General features: G+C 39.0%; 1 protein-coding gene across 3 annotated transcripts in view; it reads left to right on the top strand.

The window, feature by feature from the left end:
• The first annotated feature begins 1594 nt into the window (after positions 1-1594).
• zgc:158464 (uncharacterized protein LOC791139 homolog) overlaps positions 1595-24152 on the top strand; it is a 150193-nt gene continuing 127635 nt past the window's right edge. The window contains exon 1 of one of the 3 annotated variants that reach the window (XM_046864175.1): positions 1595-2363. In XM_046864175.1, coding sequence (XP_046720131.1) covers positions 1878-2363 — 486 coding nt within the window. In that variant the 5' untranslated portion in view covers positions 1595-1877. The remainder of the gene's footprint in view (positions 2364-24152) is intronic. The other 2 variants (XM_046864176.1, XM_046864177.1) reach the window with 2 other exon arrangements.

Below are 24152 nucleotides of genomic sequence, written 5' to 3'. Positions count from 1 at the left end.
TCCATAAGCGAAGTACAGGTTTTCTTTCAATCCATGAAAGCGCTATGTTGATGTTCAGATTGTTCTGGTTTGCAAAAATTATGTAGGCTTGAATTGGGGGTGGGGTGGGGTGGGGTATTGATAAGACATAATGCACAAACGGAGTCTTGTTACCTCCTGAAGTGCATTATTTTCAAATAACAGCACAGTATGAAATGTGTCATATCACCTTTATTCCACAGCAAAGTACCAAAGACTACAATGTTAAATTCACATTTTAATGGTTTATAGTTAGATTTGATGTTAAAAGTCCAAGAGACAGGTTAGTTTCTGGTTTTCATTACCTTATAATTGTGATAATCAGGCATTCTCTCACTAGTTTATCACTGAGTGTCATTAAGTGGATTTCTATTTCTTTACACTTTCAATGTTATTGTTTTTTCAATTTATTGTAATGTTCATCCAATATAGTTGGTGTTTCCTCTTCACCCCAAAAGCAGTCAGCCATCACTTAAAGTAAGTCATATTAAAACTGGAACTATGGCATGATGTATAGTTGAATAAAAAAGTTGTAACCCTTTTAGTTCAAGTAGTTAAGACAGTGACCTTCTGACTAAAGGGTTATGAGTTCAAATCCCAGCACCCCCAAAACTGACACTGCTAGGATCCTACCCCTCAACTTCTCAGTTAGAAATATCACTTTGGATAAGGGTGTCTATGAAGTGCCTTTAATATTACAGAAAATAAATCCACATCCTCTGTATGTCTAAATTCTAATATTGTGTTGGTCCCTCTTTTTCTGTCAAAACAGTTGTGACCCGTCGAACATTAACAGCATTATCTTCTTCAGCAATTTGAGCCACATGAGCTCGTCTGTTGGATCGGACCACACGGGCCAGCCTTCGCTCCCCACGTGCATCAATGATTGGTGGTTCACCACTGTTCCTTCCTTGGACCACTTTTGATAGATACTGACCACTGCAGACCAGGAACATCCCACAAGAGCTGCAGTTTCGGAGATGCTCTGACCCAGACGTCTAGACGTCCCAATTTGGTCCTTTTCAAACTCGGTCAAATCCATATGCTTGCCCAGTTTTCCTGCTTACCACAACTCCGAGGATAAAATATTACCTTGTTTCCTAATATACCCCTCCCACTAACAGGTGTCAGGATGAAGAGATAATCAGTGTTATTCACTTTACTGGTCATAATGTCATAATGTTATGCCTGGTTGGTGTAGTTATGCATTGTTGTACTTTGTTTTTTTCTTTGATTATTCAGATTGTATTGTATTGTATGTTTGTGCTTTGTGCTTCCTGATGTTACTGAGCTGTCAGTATTGGAGTGATCCTGCTCCTGCTATAACGCGTCACACAGACAGGCGGAGATGTAGACCTCCATTCACAAAGCACAGGCTTTACAGGGTTGCCAGGTTGCATACTTTTATACTTTTGTTTTTTGAATAAGTGTAAATCTCGAGAATATCAGCTAAAAAAATTATCAGGGGACTGATTACGTTTGTTGGAGTGTGTGAACCAGGTTTGGAGTGTGTTTTAGTGTAATAGGACTGTTTCAATCTGGCAACCCGTTTTGGGGGAAAAGAAAACTAAAACGCAACCTGGCAACCTTTGCGCGCAGAGAAACGTGGGCTGAGCGCTCGGGGACGCGCTCACACAGCCGGAGTTTCCACAGCGTGGAAAGTGATCGCGGGTCAGAAACGGGCGAGAGAGAGAAAGAGAGAGAAGGAGAAGGAGAGAGAGAGCGAGAAAGAGGAAGAGATCGTACAGAAAGAGAGAGCGAAAGAGCCGCGGGTTGAACGGGGGAGACGCACCGCGGAACCACGGAAACCCGGACCGGAAACCTCGGCGTGTCGGAGCGGTGAGCGATGCGCTGGCACCATGGCCAAATGGTTCAAGGAGCACCTGGGATTCAAGAGCGCCAAAGCCTCGCCGCCGGCGCCTCCAAGACCGGACTACCGGCACTGCCACGCGGCCGCCGCTGCCTACCAACACGCGGGCGCTGGCACAGTAGGCGTGAGCTACCCGAGCCCCGCGCAGCCGGATATCCTCGCCGCCTACAAACTCCAAAAGGACCTGGACTTCGAGGACCCATACGCGGCCGGCGCCAGCACTCCGTTCTCGGGCGCACCGCTCTCGGAGGTGAAGTACGTGTCCCCGAAACACCGGCTCATCAAAGTGGAGACGCTGGAGAGGAGCAACGCGAGCCCGGGTCCTGGCGGTGGAGGAGGTGGCGGAGGTGCCGGTAGTGGTGGTGGTGGTACCGGTGCCGGTGGAACTGGCGGCAGCAGCGCGAACCAGGCGGCTGCAGGGAGCGCAAGATCTCCCACATCTCCAGCCGCCGAGCATGAGACTAAACAGGACAAGGTGAGAAGCGCATGGTTTATCTTCACCTGTCCACAGCAGAGAGACTGGAGAAGTTCAAATAAAAAAATATTCATTATTAGACTCAAATCAGCAGAAATGTGGAAATGCCATAAAACACCAACTTTGAAGTTAGAAAGAGATTTATTTGATCTTACAGCTTTTATTTTTGCACTTTACTTTTCCAAGTTTTTTGTCCTTTGGACTTTTGGATTTTGTTGTAGTGTCAATCCATTTACTTCAAAAGTCAAACAGAATTAAGATCTTAACTCATAAGTGAATAAAAGTTCATTTTGTTAAGGCATGTATTATTTGCTATTTGGGGGTTTATTTGTTTTATTAAAAAGTAGATCTTGGATGTATTTCGGACGAATGTTCTTCCAGAAACCTTCAGCCTGGCAATAAACAAAATAAGACGAGCAAAAAAGATGAAAGAACAAGAAATTACTATTAATAATAAGTCACATTTTTTAGTATCTATCTGTCTGTCTGCCTGTCTTGTGATTTCCATAACTGTTACAAACTCCCTAATATGTTCTTCCATGATTCTCTTCTTCACCGTCCCATATCGCAAGCCAAAAACCCACCAGCATTTCATTTGTCATCCACAAGCCAGAAGGTCTCAGAGCAGGTTCAATCCATATATTACATCTTTGCTCTCAGGATATAAAGCTTTACAGTTGATCACTGAAAAAACAAAGATGATTGTAAAGGTAGACGTTATTGTGATGGGTTTTAGATCGTTCGAGGTTTTGCTCTAATGGGTAGGAAGTCGTTCGTTGCGAATTCACGTGAAGGGGCGTCTGAAGGAGCGAAGGTAGATTCTGAACATGGTGTGAGGGACATGCTTCGGGGTCTGGGTGTAGAGATGGGATTTAAATGCTCCATTTAATGAATATAATTCAGGACTTTTTTGTTAAGGCATGTATTATTTGATATTTGGGGGTGTATTTGTTTTATTGAAAAGTAGATCTTGGATGTATTTGGGACGAATGTTCTTCCAGAAACCTTCAGCCTGGCAATTAATAAATAAGACGAGCAATGAAGATGAAAAAACAAGAAGTTACTATTAAGAATAAGTAAAAATTTTTTAGAATATCTATCTATCTATCTATCTATCTATCTATCTATCTATCTATCTATCTATCTATCTATCTATCTATCGTAAAGAGTCATGTATTTATGCTATCGTAAAAATCATGTTAGACAGATACTCATCCCAAATAATTGAAAGCATAATTGTAATATATTATATTAATTATAAAACGATAATAATAGTATTAACGTGTTCACGTGTCAGTTTAGAGCAGTACAGGACGAAGTGTGTGTGTGTGTGTGTGTGATCCTGCTACTCTGCACGTGGTCTTCTTGTCAAAACCTGCAAAACAAGTTGCTTTATCTGCTTCTCAGCACGGGTTGATGTCGAGCATTTGGCAGGACGTTTGTGGCACGCCATCCACATTCAGGTGTCTTCAGTCATGTGACAGCACGACTTTATTCCTAATGACCCTCCAACGCTGCTTTTTAAAAAAAATCAGGGCTTGAGTGTCAGTTCAGCCCGAAATGTTTACTATGTGATTATTAATATTCACTGAAGCTCCTTTCTAATGCTCACATCATGCCTCAGCTCCTGACTCACTCGTGTTATTGCTTAACACTTGTTATTCCACTAATCTAACACCCGAACAAGGAACACATCCCGAACACACACTCACGTGTTTGTTTAATTACATCAGGTTGTAGGGGTTTGGTTTGCGTTCGGAAAAAAGCCAGGAGTGCTCGAGTTGTGCAAACTGTGTCACTGATCCTAGACTTCCTTTTCCTCTCTATCATACCTGCCGCACCTCTCTGCAAGGTGTGGCACTTACACACACACATACACACACACACACACACATGCAGCGAGAGAATCTGAGGTAAAGTGAGTGCAGCGTTTCTCAATCCTGTCTTTCAGCTCCATACAATCATGTAGGTTGTAGTGTGTTTTCGGTTCGAACACACCCAAATTTGTTCTTATACATTACCATTTCTATAGTAACAATTTTACACACCACTGGCAGACGCTCCACACGAACAGATTGAAATAGGTTTGTGAATTTATTTAATGAGAGTTTTCTTGTTCTTAGGGAATCTCTAATACCATCCCTTGAAGATATCCCTTTTCTTCCATGAGAAACTCTTCAGGCTTGAGAACTTAATGGGGACTAAATGGAAATAAAACTTCGCCTGTTGTGGTTTCTCTATAACAAACTTCGGATTTGTGATATGAGGGAGAAGTTTGGTGAGGGAACTGTTTGTAGCTGCCATAATGTAAGCGATACCAGGAACTAACCTGTTCAGTTACATAAAATGTAACAATAAACGGATAAAAAAAAAATGGCGTGGTTTTCCGTAACGAAAGAAAATGCTTAGCATTTTAGGGTGGTGTGATGATCGCACACAACTTTAGATTATCTGATGTGGATATAACACAAGATGGAACAGATTAACGTGTTAAGTTACTGAAATGCGTCATCACGTTTTAGGATTTTGTGCGTTGTCTGAAGGGATTAAAGGCAAGCAGGCAAAGAAGTGGAGGCAAAACTTTAGGGTAGGTTGGTGCTACGGTGGTGGACAAAAGATTACGAGGCTAGAAATGTGCTGGTTGTGACTCAGAATTCAATTCAGGAGACAAGTTATATGCGAAGAGCTTGTCTGAGGGACAATATGTGACTCTGGAGGTTGAACTCAAAACAAAATCTCATAAGTACAACATTTAGATTCTGCTGAGGTCTTTCACAAGTTAAGCTTTCACATGTAATAATGGAGTAGGATTCGATGGTTACTTCACATATAACTTTTTTCCTTTGATTACAGTCAATGTATTACTAGATAAAGTTCTTAATACTGCATTTGATTTGCCCCAGAAATGGGATTCCTCTGAATGATGTCATTTTCAACTTCATTTTAACCTTCAAGCTAATAAAAATGGGGGCTAGCAAAACGCTAGCCAGCTACCTTCAGTTATTTTCCCTCTCGAACCTTCACGAAATATTGTTATATACTTGACAAACAGATCTGTTGTATAGGACTTGATGTTGATATCCCTTAATGCATACTTGAGGCACCGTTGAGACTCTGTGGGATGGTCAATTAAGTGATGGCTCCCTCTGCCACACTACTCCTCAGTCCTTCCTTCTCCTGAGGTTGCTCCTTTCTCGTAACTCAGTACACTGAGGCACCGTTGAGACTCCGTGGGATGGTCAACTGAGAGTGGGTGCCCTCCTTCCTGGGTGTTCTGCTGATAGGCCCACGACATCTCCAGAGGGTTCAGCAGTGAATCCCAGCATCCCAGGTTCACTCCCTAGGTGCCATCAACTCACTTACAAACAATTAAATTGTATAGTGATTGAGCTAAAGAACATTATTTGGACTTGAGGACACCATCCAGAATTCCTGAGTAGGAATTCCAAGTTGAGGAGCGATCAAAGAATTTAAAATAAGTATTTCCTACAATTATTATTATTATTATTTTTTACCATTAACTTGTGTGGGTTTTTTTAATGGTCCGTTAGAACAGTGATATTTTTCCAGGCTACCATACTATGAAAATGTCTAACCATAAACACCCCTAACCCCGTAATAGTCCACCTTATTTATTTTTGCTAGCAGCTCAAAAGAGGCGTCTTCACACATGGAATTACAGTACAACAGATTGCACGTGCAGCTTTTCTCGCTTTAATGTCGCTTGCTCTGGCCCAGGTTGGAAGCAATTAAATGATATTCACAGCAAACTCTCCAGTGTGTTGTAACATGCGGCTGTTGTGTAGCATTTGTGTTTGAGTCCGCCGTGCCTGTATGAGTGTCTATTCAGTGTGATGATGGATACGAAGGATTTTTAATCATTTCCAATAACTTTAGATATATTCTGTATTTTTCCAATTAGAATTGAACCTCTAAAGAATAGTGTGAAATGCTATAGGAAATCTCAATGCATAGTGTTAAGCATGTCTATAGAAATAATACGCTACGAAGGCATGTGAATCTACTTGGTTCAGGGTTGAGGCCCTGCAACGAAAAACTGAAACCTGATCCTACTCCAACACTCTCTGCCTCAAGACACATGCTCTAGGACTCTTGTTTATCTCTGGGCCCCTGAATCATTCAGGACTTCCTCTCCTTTTGTTGCCTGACATCTAGACTAGTGAGCCAGATTTTAAACTCTTTGTTAAAGAGCCTGGTGTGTTTTGTGAATAAACATGACTATGAACCACCTACTTTTACTGGAAGGAACCATTTGAGGGACCATTTAACCACAAGCGTGTTTACTCACCGAGAAAAAAAACTCGAAAGAAAAAAGACGTTGTTTTTAATAGGTTGCTTTGAATATTTTCAACCCGGTGAATGTGTTTTCTTCTGAAAACATCCTTGAAGAAAAAAGAAAACCAACATACGGAAATCAGAGAATATGCAGACTAAGATTCTAAAGCTGGTCGCCAGACAAATGTTCAGACGATATTGGATACTGGGTTTGAAACCTTTCCATAAGACTTGGTGAGGTGAGGGAACAACTTGGGTAAACTTCCTTTTTGAATAAGCCCTTCCTACTTTACATCAAAAGAGGAAATGTTTTGACAAATTACACGTAGTCAGTGGAAAATAATCAATTCTTCAGCACGTTTTGTTCATTAACCTCATTAGAATACAATCAATGGTTTGACCACCCTGAGGCGTTTAACAGGAAACGTACCAGGTAAAAAAGACTAATACAAAGCAGCACATTTGTGTGAATGGTATCACCATGTTCTGGCTTGTACTGCAGTTCTGTTTGTACACTGTGATTTTTGGCAGGTATAGCTCAAAATTTTCTATGTACAGTTTCAATCACACATGAGGAAATGATTGTGTGTATAATTAAAATCTGGATCTTGTCTCCAGAGAAGTGGAGCCTGACTGTTGGCCAACATCGTTATTAATGCTTTAAACCGGAGACTCCAGTTTTCTTCCCTCAGTGAATTGTATACTAATTAATAAAACTAATAATGATAATAAGCTGTATCTTTATTCACGTAGTTATTTACACAAATCTGAGTGAAAGGTAGAATTATTTCTGATAAATCACATCAAAGAAACAATTTACAATCATTATTAACTGTAATGTAAATTCAGCATAAAATGTGTCCATGACAAGTGCATATCATCGGAGGTAAAAATATACTGAATATGGGTTAATTTATCTAATATTCTCTGTAACAATGCAGAATGTTTATTAAGCTAATTTCTATACATTTCTACAAATCTAAACCTTGAAAATGATATACTGGCAGGTAAACGAGTTCATTTCATGCATTTATTTAAATCGTTTTTTGTTTTTTTTTAACTTTACATTTTTTAATCTACAAATATTTTAATCATTTTAATTTAGCTACAAATATTTGAGATATTTTGCATTTGTTGAAAGCTTTTGATCAAGTTCATGTTTAGCTTTGGGGGCATGGAATGAGGGCCAGCAACTAGTATTAGCCAAATAGTACTAGAAATGTAGATTTTACCATTAAGGGTTTCTTTTATATTAATAATGTCAGAATCAGTCATTAATGCATACTGTGAACAATAAAAGTTATGTCACCTAATTAATGAGTCACATTTGGCTGGCTATCATATGTTGGTTCCAAGAGACTGACACACTCTTATTCTCTGGACACTGCAGATAGGCTAGTGATAATTAAATGACTTTGCTAGTGGTGGCTAATTATACAAGTGTTTAGCTAATGCTTAGATTGCCAATAGCTGCATCCATTTCATATAACAGTGAGCTTGAAAACAATGGCAATTGGGCCTTCATTTAGTACTTTCCAAATGCTTCAGTCTAAGCTTCAGTTTAAGAGGCCCAATGACTAACGGAACTGTAATGTGATGGCAGGATTTAAGGTGGAAATGAAGCGATATAGGATTGTTATTGCCGTCATTAGCATTCGAAATGCATGGTATGGCACGCAGACTTAAGCGTGCGACATGGTTTTAGGTCTTAGCTCTTGGCATCATTACACTAAATGTGTTTTGGTTTATAACAATCAGGTCTTCATGAGTGACTGAGTTCAGTAGATTATCAATTAGCATCTTGCCGTAGTGCTAATTAACACCAGCGCACCCTCAGCGACACACACACACTTTACTTTCTTCACTCTCAGCACAATGTGCTCAAGGACTTCTCAAAGTGAATTAGTCAAACATAAACAGCAGATAATGGGAGCAAACAAACAAACGCACCAATGCAAACAAGCCCACACACACATACGTTTTCATACATGCCTGACCTTGCACATTGTTTACATTTTTATCTCTCAGGTGTAGCCGTGTGTTTACCAAATGCTGAGGCCAAATTTTGAGTCTACTTTATCATTCAAACAGAATATCTAGCATTAGGTTTGACGTTAGATGCTATAAGTCATATTCTGCTAGCAGTCATGAGGTAAAAAAATATTACTCTGGTCTGAGTAGTGACCTAAAAATGTCTGGAAAAGTACTTCCATCTCTAAGCAACTTATCATGTTTGTACCATGACAGCATGTCTTTGGCTAATATCTTGATTTTGTAGACCCTCTACTAGCATCACATGCGAATCAGAGATTGTATATCCCATTATTTTCATCCACAAAAACTAAATGTAACATACACACATCTTTAGCTAGGTGTTTATTCACATTTTGTTAGCAAATAAATCTACCTGTGGTAAAAAATATTACTTTGGGCTGATGATCTGTCTACAACTCTGTATTATTCAGCTAATGTTTTGACTGTCGGACACAATCGTGCACTTTTCTGAGGTAAAAACCTCAGAAATTCAAACTGAGGTAAAACATTTCCTCAAATCTGAACAATGGCCTCTATGATTTTTTGAACCATGGCAGAAAATTTGCCAACAAGACTTTGACCAATTTTTTTCAGTCCTGATTATTACTGTAACTAATCACTTCTTCTATAATTAACATTTTTTTTTACTGGATGTATCAGATTTTATGTATTGTGTTATAATAATCGATCACTGTCATTACTTTGACTGCTCATGCCTACCCCTAGTTAAGACTACTATGCTAACTATGCAGTGCATTCACATTAGCATAGGGGTTTAGATCAATATTTAGAGAAAAAATCTATATTTATATAGAGCGAACGCTGCGGAGCACCACGTCTGTTTAGCAAAGATGTGTTTGTTTTACTGATTAAGTCTATTAAGTCTTCAGAAATGCCGAGCAAAGCCGTGACATAAAAGGTGGATCAAGTGTCTAACAGTGGCTTAATAGTTTTAAATGTATCTTACAGCCTTCTGGGAGTTGCATCGTAATCAGTTATTTTATTTACATCTCTGTCAGGTTTAAAACCTAAGCTGATGCAAGCATTTTTTTTTTTTGGAATGGATCGATTCTTATTAAAAGAGAATAGAAAAAATACAAGGGCGAATATATATATATATATATATATATCATGGAATTGCAAGGATTTGGCCCAAGTCCCAAAACCTTGCTGTATTGCTAGTGATGCTATTTTGTTGTTAAACTAATTGCATTTGATGACCACCGTGTGACTAATAAATGCAGACATGTTGTAACTTTGTTAGCGTTGGTGTAACATTGGTTGATTGCATAGTCAGCTACAGCCCTATTTTTTCAATTTCTTCGCTTGAAGGTTTATTTGTGTCAGAACATGAGCAAGTGTTGCCGTCCCTCGGGTATTTCGCAGGATTCTTCTTCGAACAGGCGTTTATAGAAGAACTTTTAGGGCTGTAGTGTTGAGATGACTTGTTAGTGAGACATTTGCAATGACTTTGTTTGTAGATTATTCTTAAATGGCCCAGAGTAACAGACCCAAACAGAGCTGCTTACTGGAAAAAAAAAGGTTAAATTTGATCCTGAATTTAACAAAGACAGGCAATAGGTGTAATTTCAAGGGGAAAAGGAGGTTATATTGGTGTAAATACACCAAACTATTCAGACCAAATTTGAACAATAAATCCGTTTTCTCACAGATGGTATATTTATATGATATATTTTTAATTCTGGTGTCAACCCCAAATGTGAAAGGTGAGAGTATTTTGTAAGAAACACTGCAATTCATTATGGAACCTTCATAATCAAATGTAATCATAAAAAGATAGTAGAGTATAAAAAAGTACTGATTATATTATTTTATTATTATATACTGATTATTACTGATTATACATCCTGTATCTGTGCAGTTGCCTTCTTCCGCTGAGTTTGAAGACAGAAACAGCATGCAAAATTACAGCTTTTGATGTGGCTAAAATCTTTTGCATAAAACAACAAGAAACAAAAGAACAATGCAGGAAGTTAGTTAAGGGTTATAGGTGGATTTGCATATTACCTGATGCAGCAAACAGAATCAGTTGAGCTGCCTGAGGATGAAATTGAATGGCAAGTAAAAATGCATGTTGTTTAACTTTTTTTTTTTTTTTTGGAAGGAGTCTCCAATTTAAATTTACATTTTCCGACAAAGACTTGATCCTTTTTCCATTTTATCGGGAAAGCTTCAAGAGACAGAACAAAGAAACTCATAGCTTCGGTAGTGTTGTATAATGGAAACTTGGTTTATAGATATTATCTAACATTAAATGTATATATAAAAGAAAAAAATATATTAATATACATTACAATAAGTGGAATTAAAAACTTCCATTCACAAAAACAAATGTACTTCATGGTTATCATCGTGCTGCATTACAGCATCACCTCACTGATTACTTTCCTATAACAGCATGTTGTATTTTTTATTCCTTACCCAATTACTATCTCAACGTGATGTCCTATTCATTTCATTTCAAACTGCCAAGCGGCAGAGATTTGGGATGTTCTTAGGGATTATGAAATCTAACGAACCTGAGGGAATCTTTAAAGCTTCGGGATCTCCTTTTTTAGAATAGTTTTTGCAGTTAAAGCTTGTTAAATCTAATTCCCAACTCTTGGTGAAATAAAGGCACCAGAAACTGTGTCCAGTTCTTTCTGTGGATATGGCAACAGTGAGAACACGTTTGCTGTGATGGTGGAGTTTTTTTTTTTGTTGTCATTGTGAGAACTTGTGAAATGTAATTGAATGTGTGTCAAGGGAAGGCACGAGACTGCCTGCATTCTCTGGAATGCTGAGCAATTACATGCATTTACTGAAATATCCCAGGCATCCGTAGCTGTTTTGTTAGACAGGAGAGTTGACATTTGCTCCACTGTGAAGTAAACAAAACTCGGCGTACTCCGACATGGATTTTTGAAGAAGACCTTTTCTACATAATTCACGCTCATCCTTCCTGGAAGTGTCAGTGTGGTTAAGTAAGGAAGAAAACGCCTCCCGTGCCGAACCATGAGCCAAGATGAACTGTGGTTTGGTTTGCTCAGGAATGCTCGAAATTCAGGCCTAAAATAGCTTCATTCATGAGCATCCCGAGGTTGAGGATGACGCCACCCAGTTTAAATACTAGCCAGCCGTTGCCATTGCTGCGGTTAGCGATGCGTTGCGGATAAGTTCGTGAGAGTTTGCGATGTTTTACCAGGCTTTGAGCTCGCTATCTAAATGTGCAAGCTTTCCTCAGTCGTTCCCGAAGCACCTGCATTTAAACACGATCTAGGTTAAATGGAGCTAAACTGTGGTCTTCCTCTTCCCGTCCCAGATTAAAGGCTCCACTCGGACTCCTGTTTAGTCGATGAGACCTGGTCAGGGTCATGCAAGCTTTTCTGAACAGTACATACGAGGTGAGCACTCAGGAAGACACACATAATCTGGGCACCACAAGTTCAAGCTTGAAGGGTGCAACTCTTTCCAGAGGAAAGGAAAAGAAATGGAAAAGGCAGAAAAAATGGCCAGCTGTGCGGGTGGAGTGCGAGGAACGGGATGTATTTTTAAGCCTTACTCTAGAAACATGGATGCCTCTGGTTATGTAACTCGCTCCTGTATTTCATGGAAGGCACTATAGCCGGATTTATTTTTATTTTTTTTACATTTTCACCCCTAAATTTAGCCTGGATAGACGCCTTGTTGTGCAGTAATATCTATATTTAGCACCAAATGCCTGCACATTGTTTCAACATAATTACAATAGCAAACTTTTACCTAGACCTGATTGCCAGGGTGGTTTTTTACTGATCAAGGCTACTTCAATTCATAGCATACTGTAGCACTAAAGCATGTATTCACTAGAGCTTTTTCCGAAAACATGTTTCAGGCCGATCCGGCAATGGGTGAGGTAAACTGGGCGTCGTTTTTGCTTTCATTTGCTGGAAATAAAGGCCAAGAGGCTTTAGCTCCAGGATTAAGGAAGCGCTCTTTTCCTGACAGGAAGTGTTTATGGCTCGCTGACATTCCCTTTTGGCTGTGCAATTCCGCTCCTTCCAAACAAATTAGACGGGGAGCGGCAGTCTCCCCCCCTTCCTCTGTCAGCATCTTTGCTTTGACATCTGGTACTCGAGCTAAATCAGAGTCCAATCTCAAGTGCTTCAGGCTGCACTTTACCTCACTAAAATAGTGTGTAGCAGCGACTGAGTCTCTGAAAGTCCACTTGATTTGATGGAATCTTTGATCGGCTTTGATGTATGTGTGTTGAGTCAAATGGACTCGAGCATGCTTGTGTAAAGCTACGTTTGAGAATTGAATTTGGAGGGATTTCTATAATTTCAGAAATTCTAGAAAAAGAAAACAGTAGTCTAATAATTGAAAAAAAGAATATATAAAATTCTTAAATCATACATTTCTTTCAACAAATTGGACCAGTTTGTTGCAAAAGCATCGTGGGCACAGAGGTCATCTGGATCTTAAGTTTGTAGTATTTCTAGGGAAACTGCACCCCAAAACCCTTGTTGCTTTAATCAGCTTGAATCGATTTCAAAATTATTTTGACATATTTTAATTTGGTTCGGATCCGAAGTTCATGAGTTCCAATCCCAGCCACACCAATATGCCATTCCTGGGCCCCCGAGCAATGCCCTTAATCCCAAGTTGCTCAGGATAAGGGCGTCTGCTAAATGCCATACATGTAATTTGAAAAGTGTTAGGATTTTTAAGCTCTGCCTTGCTCATGTAGAGATCATCTAAGAGAGTTTTTCCTTGCCGCAGTCGCCTCATGCCTGCTCATCAGGGATAAATACACATCATTTTAAATATAAGTGAATTTTGTTTTGTAATTCTTACATTCACCTCTTACAAGGTGCAAAACCAATTGAAAAATAATTTATATATTTTAGTGTGTCAAAAACCACAGGGGAAAGTTTAGAAAAATCTATTGTAATAATGGGAATGTTCAAACAGGGTCCCGTTACTATGGGATCATAATGTATAATGAGAGCAATATAATGGTACTACTGCATTACTTTTGCATTAATCTCATGAAAATCACAATACAAACGTATTTACACTGTACACTACCTCACAAACACAGGTGCCCAAAGCTAAATACCAATGATGCCACTTTTTACCTCAGTTTCTTGCTAACTTTGATTCAAAACCAGTGGTAGGTTTGTAAAGTAATATTTGCAAAAAAATTTTTAATACATTTGCTGAAAAATCTAATGAATAAAAGGAGAAACCAAGCTTTATAGACATGCAGGATGGACTATGGATACTGTTCACAAAGTGCTGCTTAGAATCAGCTGTGTATCGACGTAGTTTATTGTTGGATACAAATTTGAGACACAAATCAGTCGGTTGCTCGCTGTACACAGACTACAGCCTGCGAAGAGGTTTACTGAGCAGCGTAGCAAAAGACTAACTGCTGGTGCTAATTTGTTGTCTTCGGCTTTTTGTACGTACGACTCAGGGATTTTCAAAGGGCAATACATTTCAGCAGATTGAACCACGTACCAGAGAAACGAAAAACGTATGAAAAATCTGGCTGTAGTTCAGAGACATTTGTTTCCTAAACATGTACAGTCGAGGCTACAGTGCAGATCTTCTATTGCAGCCATTTTTAACATTTTTTACAGCCATTTTATTGATGTAAAAAAAGGTATTTAGCTACAAAGGCTAAATTTATTATCCCTATTATATTGGATGTGAAAAGTTTAATTATGATAGTATTATACCATCATATGACCCGAGTTTGAAAGTCAATAAATATCTGCTAGTCAGTAGTAAAAAGCCACATGGTTGTGTTTTTTATTTTAATAGCTAGAAAGATGGATAGACAGATGGACAGAGAGATGAAGAGAGAGAGAGACAGACAGACAGATTCCTTCACCTTGCTTGCCTCTTCTATTTTTGACCCACGAGCACGTGCCTCCATGCACTCTGTCCTCTCCGAGGCTAACCGAGGTCACGCCATTTCCTCCCGTAATCAAGAGATCCGCACAGTCACCTAAGTCCACCCTCTCCAGCTGGTTGTTCACCTTCCCCAAACATAACGAGGAAGCCTGCTGGAAATAAATCAAATTAAGGGATGTAGAGCGTAAGAGCTATTCTACCGAGTTACCGCACTGGCAACGAGACACAGGAAGGAAATAGGAGTCAGCCATGCATGCCTTACAGTGCGAATAATGTTTAACAGCTCTGTTTAATCCGGACGTCCAGTATTTACCCGCACATACCCGCAATAACGTCGGCGGCATTCTATTGCTCTGCCGTCGCTCTCATACCTCGCACAAAAAGTCCAACTTTTAAATCTGTCCGAGAGAGGAGGGACAGAACGGTGAGAGGAAATTGGATTTTGTCAAGCGTGTCCCTTAGTGCTTAATCTTGGATGTCTGTGGTGTATTAAAAGTGCTCTAATCTGCACTCCAGTCAATAGAAAGTGGTGAGTTGCATTGGCGAGGGCGAAGAGGTGCTCGAATGCCCCTGAGAATAAGAGCACTGGGAGAATTGGACTCCGGCCTGTAATAATGCAGTGGAGTTGTAAAGGAAAGTAAATGTGACCTTAAGTGACATTGTAGGGGGATTTCGCTAGATAAGACAAGTTGAAGATGATGGTGGTTTTGCAACCGGGACTTGATGTTTAAGATTATGGGCAACACATTTTCTAGTATGAACTGTTTTTTTTTTTTTTTTTTTTACAGCTTAGACTGTTATTGCATTTCACTCAAAGTTCTACCAGGACCTCTATAAGTTTTCTCCGGTTTCCTCTAATTTCCTAAAAACCTGCCAGAAGGTTACATCCAGGTGTGAATGAGTGCATGAATGTATACATGTTGCTCTGTCATGAACTGGTGTCCAATTCCACACACACCTCACACATTAAATTCCTGAGATCCACTACAATTCTGAGCAGGACAAAGCTCTAACTAAAGATGAACAATGAGAGTGTAATGAACTGAACAGTCCTTCATGTTTAGCTGTAGCCGAGCTCGGTTATTTTCGGAATAAATAGAAGGGAGTAAACGTTTCCAATTCATCTTCCAAGGATAAATAATTTGTTGGTTCACTTTCCAATTTGTTCTCACGCAGATAAATAAGTAGTTCGCTCATTTTTCTTTCGTTTGGGAGAATATAAATCACTTGTTTCCCTGATTTATATTACATTCCTTTGTGTTCTTTCATTCATGTCCACATGATAAATATGTTGCCTTTCTTTAATTAGTGCAGTATAATATAAATGTGGCTTGGACTCTATAAAGATTAATGTACCATAGAATGCATGTTTATCCAAAGCTTTGAAAACCTACGACAACAAAGACCCAGAAACTATTCGCTCTTCTTTTATATCAGGTGTCAATAAAGCTAGTTTATCCTTAGGATCCTCTGCAAGGTCCACCTGCAAATAATGCGGTGTACTCCAAAAGTAGCTAGAGTACCAACTAGAGTAATAACTATGAACGTCATTTTACCAAACAGGGAATGTTGAACTTTGTGGTGATGCCTTCAAAGCAATGTAGTAAATTAAATCCTAAAAAATGACCGAAACTCAAAAATGACCACAATGTAAAGAATATGTGGAAAGAATACTTTCAATAAGTTGAAAAGGTGGTCATGTTTAGAAAAAAAAGTATTAACAAAATTTGGAAACATTTGGTTTTAGAAAACTCTTGATTTTTGATTTGATTTTTGCTTGGTTTTTACTAAAGAGTTCCTTCGATAAAGTTCTACAGGAATTCCCTGACTTGCGATGGAGATGCGTTCCAATGAACCCACAGTAACTTGAAAATGACAGTAAGTCCAGACATGGCCTAGCCTACACAGGAGCCTTAAAAAAAGGTGATCAGTATGGGGTACCATACTTTTATTTGTAATTAATTAAATTCATTAAAGTACATAATTTAGCAGAACATACAATAAAAGGTGATTAAAAGGAAAAAGACAAGAACTAAAATTTGTCAGGAACACATGATGCAAGGCAGATACAAACTTAAACAGTCTTCATGAAAGCAATGAGAGGAAAACATAGCTCATAAGCAGTTTCCGAGTTCAGAGCTGACAGAATTATGGGCGGAGGCAAAAACACGGTCCGATTCAAGACGGAGCATTTCAAGGAAAACCAATATCCAAAAACAAGTCCAAAATCCAAGAGCTGTCAAACTAAGCAATTTAGGCAGAGCAAAAACAGTAACCAAGAAACAGTTCAGAGTTCAAACCAATGATGGGAGGCAGAGCAGAAAATGGAATCAGGAACAGGGATCAAGAATACCTGCGTAATTGTATGGTGTATCTGCACATGGTATGTGTATGGTAGTACATTTCACAGATCCACAAGACATCTCCTCCTGATGCTGAGGCCACGATCTCGCAACTCCAATCTTTCCACCTGTTCAGTCACAGATTCATCATGGCCGACCTGTTCTCAACCTTCTACCACTTCCCTTCTCCACTCAGTGCTGTTCCTATAAGGATATCCCTGCAGATTACTTAGAATCCCGTCTGCTGAAATGAAAAACAGCTTTCAGTGAGCAATACTGGAAAGATTTAGGGGCCTGACTGTTGACTTATTAAATCTGATGGAGATTAGAGGTTCCTGCTACTGTTTTGCTGCATAAGAGTGTGTTGTGTGTTTAATGTGTTCTCCATTTGACATGAAGAGGCCCTCAGAGGCTCGCTGTGAGAAAGCCACTTCACACCAGTACACACTCGTAAACCTGTAGTTTATGTTGTCCGGGTCCTGATGCAGCAGATAGTAAATAAATCAGCAGGAGAAGAGCCTGAGCTGTCGGGTGACGCAAACGGTGAGGACGAGATTGATGGCGTAACACATCAGCCGTGTATCTGCGTCACTGTCGCCAGACTATGAAACATCTTGCAAACATTTGCACGTGTTTTTGTTATGGTTTCTCTTTTGAAACCAGATTTTTTTATTCTTAAATGGAAACTTTCATCATCTTTGATGTAAAGCAGAATTGGATTTGAATTTCCCAGTGATAATCAGTTGCAGATTAAAGGCCTTGAGTTTGGTGTGAATCATCAGACATAGTGATGAGGTACTGATTGGAATTTCACCCCTAGACATCTAGAGGTTTTTTTTGCGCTGTCTGGGTTTATTTTCACCTAATATATGACGCAATTCTTTTTAGACATAGTGTACGGTGTTAAAACTACTGTGTGTCAGGTTCTGCATGATTTAGAATAATAATTTTGTATAATGAAAGGACTTTCGTTCAGTCAGGAGTATCCAGTCAGAATTGGTGAGAAATTTCCATGCATACGTCATACAGCTGCTCAGATACACCAATCAGGCATAACTTTATGATCACTGACAGGTGAAGTGAATAACACTGAGTAAATCATCATCATGGCAACTGTTGATGTGTGGGATATATTTGGCAGCAAGTGAACATTTTATCTCCTCAAAGTTGACGTGTTAAAAGCAGAAAAAATGGGCAAGCGTAAGGATTTGAGTGAGTTTGACGAGGGCCAACTTTGACGTCTAGATGACTAGGTCAGAGCATCTCTGAAACTGCAGCTCTTGTGGGATGTTCCTGGTCTGCAGTAGTCAGTATCTATCAAAAATGGTCCAAGGTAGAAACAATGGTGATGCACGTGGGTAGCGAAGGCTGGTTTTGGCAGGTGGTCATAATGTTATGCCTGATCCGTGGTTATAAAATTATGCCTAGAGGGTGTATGGATAGTATTTGGGTTTATTTCTAATTCCTAATAGCATTTTTATTCATGGTGAATGACTCAGATACTTTGCCTATAATTACATTACTCCTCAACAGCCCCCCCTTGGGCAACAGCCCCCTCTTGGGCAACAGTCCCCCCCCTTGGGCAACAGTACTCCCACTTGGGCAACAGTATCCCCTTGGGCAACGGTCCCCCCTTGGGCAACGGTCCCCCCCTTGGGCAACGGTCCCCTTGGGCAACAGTCCTCCCCCTTGGGCAACAGTATGCCCTTGGGAATCCCTGAAAATTCTAATCCAAATCCAAAAGATTAGCTGAAAAAGACATTTCTAGGAATTCCATTTCCATAATATCTTTTACATTTACAGTTTTTTAACTGTGTTATTTTGAGGGAAAAAAATGGAGATCGGCTGTGAGGAAAAGTGGAAGATTAAGAGGAAGAATACGAAGTACAAAGGTGAGGTACCTGTGGCCATTCAGGGTGAACTGAAACCCAGCCACAGGAGTGAAGGAGTGCACTAGGTCCATCCATAAGTGTTTCACAATAACAACACCGACTTACTTACAGCAAGTGAACTTGTTTTGTTTTTTATTCCTTACGCTCAATAGTTCCGTCTAGACGTCGAAGAAAATTCACCTTCAGCGGTTTTGCAACTTTTGCTGATGATTACGTGCATCAGTAGCGTGGAAATGCACTTTACAGAGCTGACGGAGAGACACACTGTACGCACAATGTCATCACGCCTTCCATCAGCGTATCACTTACACTTAAACCTATCAGCTGAGTGTGCCTTTATTGCTAAATTGCCTTCTCAAAACTGCTGCAGTTAGTGCTTTTTTCATCTCTGCCACTGTTTTTTTTCCAGCTTTTAATGCTGAAATGTTCAGTTAGAAAATTTTAACAAACCCCCCTCAAAGTAGCATCTACAGAGCAGCTTAATTTAACCATTTTTTTCATCCTGTCCATTTCTACCAGTCTCTCCTATCCTTCCTTAATGCTATTTTTTTAATGGCAAGCTGTTTGAGTGTTTATTAATGACAATTTATCTCAAATAGTTAAAGATGCAAATGGAAGGTAACTGTAATAGCCACCTTGCCGGATTTTCTTGGATGCCCTCTTTGGCCGTGGGTTTGATTGTCCTTCAGCTGACGCTTTCTCCCCTGTATTTGATTAGCACATTTTTCAAGATACTTTGCATAAAATATGTGCCATTCAATAGACCCTTGTGAAAATGCCACTGAGAAAATCACTGGCATTTTATATAATTATGATGATTGAGAAACATTTGTCAGTTTTCTTTTTCTTTTCCTTTCAAAAACTCCACACATCAACCTTGTATTCATAGGACTCTGAGAAATTTGTGAGTGATTTATCTTTCTTTTTGTTTGCTTTCTTTTTTAACCAGAGCATAAAATTTCCATTTCTATGACTCGAAATTGAACATAGAATTTCTCGTACATAGTTTTTAACCTAATTTAAGCCATATAATTTTATTGTGAACGAGATATACAGTAGAGGCGAAACGGTACAAAAAATTCACAGTTCGGGTCGTATTCTGTTTTTTAAGTCAATTTTCAGTTTCGGGAACAGAAATATATTTTATAATATATTTATATAATATAAATAATTAATATTTTGTGCAAAACACAAAATATTAATATAATAATTGTTTATTAACGCTGGTATTATTATTACTAGCATTTTTGAACATCAACAGTTTACATTTTTTAAAACGATTAAAATAAAAAAAAAAACATAAGCTATGTATATAAAATAGAATAAATCTAATTCATGCAATAGAATTATTTATTTATTTATTTATTCATATTGAATTTATTCCATCACCTCTCGATACCCGAAATTGTCATGAATTTCTCCTTTTAAGAGAAATTCTTGAAGCTTTACTTAAAACGCAAAAAAATCCATATCGTTATACTGTGTTAAAAACAGCGATGACAGGAAATGGCAGCGATTTCGTGCATGCACAGAACCAAATCTAAATTTTCACATATGTGCAGTACAAAAATTGTTTCCCATACGGACTGAGTAGCCACAGTGACGCCACGCTCAAAGTGCAAGGCAGCGACTGAACTAACTCGCGGTTCGCCACTTATGTTCGTGAGGAAACTCGGATTCAAACTATGTTCCACACATAAAACAAGGATCGAATACGTACACGTGCACCGCACCGAAACCCCGGTACCGAAACGGTTTGGTAAGAATACGCATACCGTTCTACATCCAGAGTAAGGTGATCTATTAGCAATAAAGAGTTATTTCTGCTGTCCGATTTATCTCTGTGCCAATGAAAATGTAGTGTGGTTAGATACTTTACACACAGTTCTGTTTTTATTTTATAATTAAACGTATATTGATAAATCATTTTGATGTATAATTTATTTCTCTGATATTTTACGAAGCAAAGATTAAAATCTAAAGATTTAGTTTAAGAGAATTGTAAGTCTGCAAACGCCATAAATGGAAATTTTGATTTCGATTTTTGTTTAGTGTACGTGGTAAAAAAATAAAATAAAATTTAAGTTTCTCCACAGAACCTTTAAAGGTTTCTTCTGAAGTAATTCTTGAGGTCAGCAGGTTTAAACAACATTTTTAGGCAAAACATATTTGTTCTTAAAACAATAAAAAAAGTCCAGCTACCTAACGTCCTAATACTGACCCAGCATGCATTAGCATTGTGAAATTCTTCTATGCTTCCTATTTTATGCTCCTATCAAAAACAAACTATTTTTATTCTCTTTCTCCCCGGAGAGCATCTTAGCACACAGAGGCGGTTACGAGTCGCGAGTCTCAGGCGCTCATCCATCCTTCAGCCTGTATTTATGGAGTGTGAGGTGACATCGGGTCGGTTCTGCTCTTGCTCCGTGCTCTCCCTTTTTCAGCAAAAGTGCCTTCTTGTGTTTATTTTATGTCTTTTTTTCACTTCTGTAGGCAGACGCAATGCCTGCTCGTGGTCTCTTTCTCTCTCTCTGTATTTTGATGGCTGGTAGGAAGGAAATAGGGTCGAATTGATTCGAGAGATTATTTTATTTTTTCGTTCAACACTAGTGCTGCAGGCAACACATTATCGATCTTCAAATAAAATGTCTATTGTGATTTATTACATTTGATGTTAGATTCATTTCACAAGCAATATTATGAGCTGGATCTATTTTAAATAGACATCTGGGTGGACTGCAGGTTTGTCAGGTTTGTTTTGTGTGTGTTTTTGTGTATTATCCTTGCAAAATGAAAAATATCTCTTTTTTTTTAGAAACTACACTGGGATTCAGATGTTTGGGCCCAGTACCAGAAACTGATAATAATTTAGCTGTTGTGTTACATAGAAAGCAAACCTTCCTTGGTTATCTTTCTATGTAGAAGGTTGCAAATATGACACATTACAACCATCAACAACAAACTTTTTGCACCACGTGCTGCATTAGAAACTTTATATCTGTATTAATGCAACTATTTACAAAGGCTAACGGTATACAAGTGTTTTTCATTCTCGGCAAAAGTTTGGGAAAGGAACACATATCTGTATGATGGGCAGGTGTCCATATACTTTCGCCATGTAGTGTATTTAAACCTCAATTTGTGGACACCTGTCGACCTGACTGTAAGATTCGTATGTGATTTTTGTACATCCACATTTAGTCCCCATTTATAGTAACCTCCATTCTTATGGGAAGATGTTCTACTAGATGTTAGTGTGCTTGTGGAGATTTGTACTCATTCAGCCACAACGGTGTTAGTAAAGTCAGGTACTGATGTAGGTTGGGTGAGGAAAACTAGGCAAATAAATCCAAAGGTGGTCAGTGGGGTTGAGGACAGATCTCTGTGGTAGGCTGCTCAAGATCTTCCACTCTAAACCATGTAAAGGATATCTTCATGTAGCTGGCTTTGTGCACAGGGGCATCATCATGCCGGACCAGGTTTGGGTCTCCTGGTTCAAGTGAAGGGGAAAATGTACATCCTGAAAACTTACAACTGAGTGCCTCTAACTTTGTGAATGTACCACATTTGGCTGGAAAAGTCAACTACGTATATACTTCTACCCATACTACCTATAGGTGAAAGGAAAGATCAAGATGGTTGCTTCTCTCTTGTACTACTACTATATTTTCTGATATTAAAATATGAAGGAATTGGGTATATAATGGAATGTGAAAATGCAAGACTTGTCACAGAGACTGGATGGATATCTGGATAGATAGATAGATAGATAGATAGATAGATAGATAGATAGATAGATAGATGGATAGATAGATGGATAGATGGATAGATGGATAGATAGATAGATGGATAGATAGATAGATGGATGGATATCTAGATAGATAGATAGATAGATGGATGGATGGATGGATGGATATCTAGATAGATGGATATCTGGATAAATGGATAGATGGATTAATGGATGGATGGATATCTAGATAGATAGATGGATGGATGGATAAATGGATGGATGGATATCTAGATGGATGGATGGATAAACGGATGGATGGATATCCAGATAGATAGATGGATGGATGGATAAATGGATGGATGGATATCTAGATAGATGGATATCTAGATAGATGGATAGATGGATAGATGGATGGATGGAGATCTAGATAGATGGATAGATGGATAGATGGATATCTGGATAGATGGATTAATGGATGGATGGATATCTAGATAGATGGATGGATGGATAAACGGATGGATGGATATCTAGATAGATAGATGGATCGATGCATGGATATCTAGAAGGATGGATGGATGGATGGATAGATGGATATCCAGATGGATGGATGGATGGAGATCCAGATAGATGGATGGATGGATATCTGGATAGATGGATAGATATGGATGGATGGACGGATGGATGGATGGATGGATGGATGGACAGATAGATGGATAGATGGATGGATGGATGGACAAATGGATGGATGGATAAACGGATGGATGGATATCCAGATAGATAGATGGATGGATGGATAAACGGATGGATGGATATCCAGATAGATAGATGGATGGATGGATAAACGGATGGATGGATATCCAGATAGATAGATGGATAGATGGATAGATGGATGGATGGAGATCCAGATAGATGGATAGATGGATAGATGGATATCTGGATAGATGGATTAATGGATGGATGGATATCTAGATAGATGGATGGATGGATAAACGGATGGATGGATATCTAGATAGATAGATGGATCGATGCATGGATATCCAGATAGATAGATGGACGGATGGATGGATGGATAGATGGATATCCAGATGGTTGGATTGATGGATATCCAGATAGATGGATGGATGGATATCTGGATAGATGGATAGATATGGATGGATGGACGGATGGATGGATGGATGGATGGATGGACAGATAGATGGATAGATGGATGGATGGATGGACAAATGGATGGATGGATAAACGGATGGATGGATATCCAGATAGATAGATGGACGGATGGATAAATGGATAGATGGATATCCAGATAGATAGATGGATGGATGGATAAACGGATGGATGGATATCCAGATAGATAGATAGATAGATGGACGGATGGATGGATGGAGATCCAGATAGATGGATAGATGGATAGATGGATATCTGGATAGATGGATTAATGGATGGATGGATATCTAGATAGATGGATGGATGGATAAACGGATGGATGGATATCTAGATAGATAGATGGATCGATGCATGGATATCTAGAAGGATGGATGGATGGATGGATAGATGGATATCTAGATGGTTGGATTGATGGATATCTAGATAG

Source organism: Silurus meridionalis, chromosome 13, assembly GCF_014805685.1.
Source record: "Silurus meridionalis isolate SWU-2019-XX chromosome 13, ASM1480568v1, whole genome shotgun sequence".
In the NCBI taxonomy this organism is placed as follows: Eukaryota; Metazoa; Chordata; class Actinopteri; order Siluriformes; family Siluridae; genus Silurus; species Silurus meridionalis.
The sequence above is the reverse complement of the archived record's forward strand: the minus strand, read 5'-3'. Positions and strand labels throughout refer to the sequence as shown.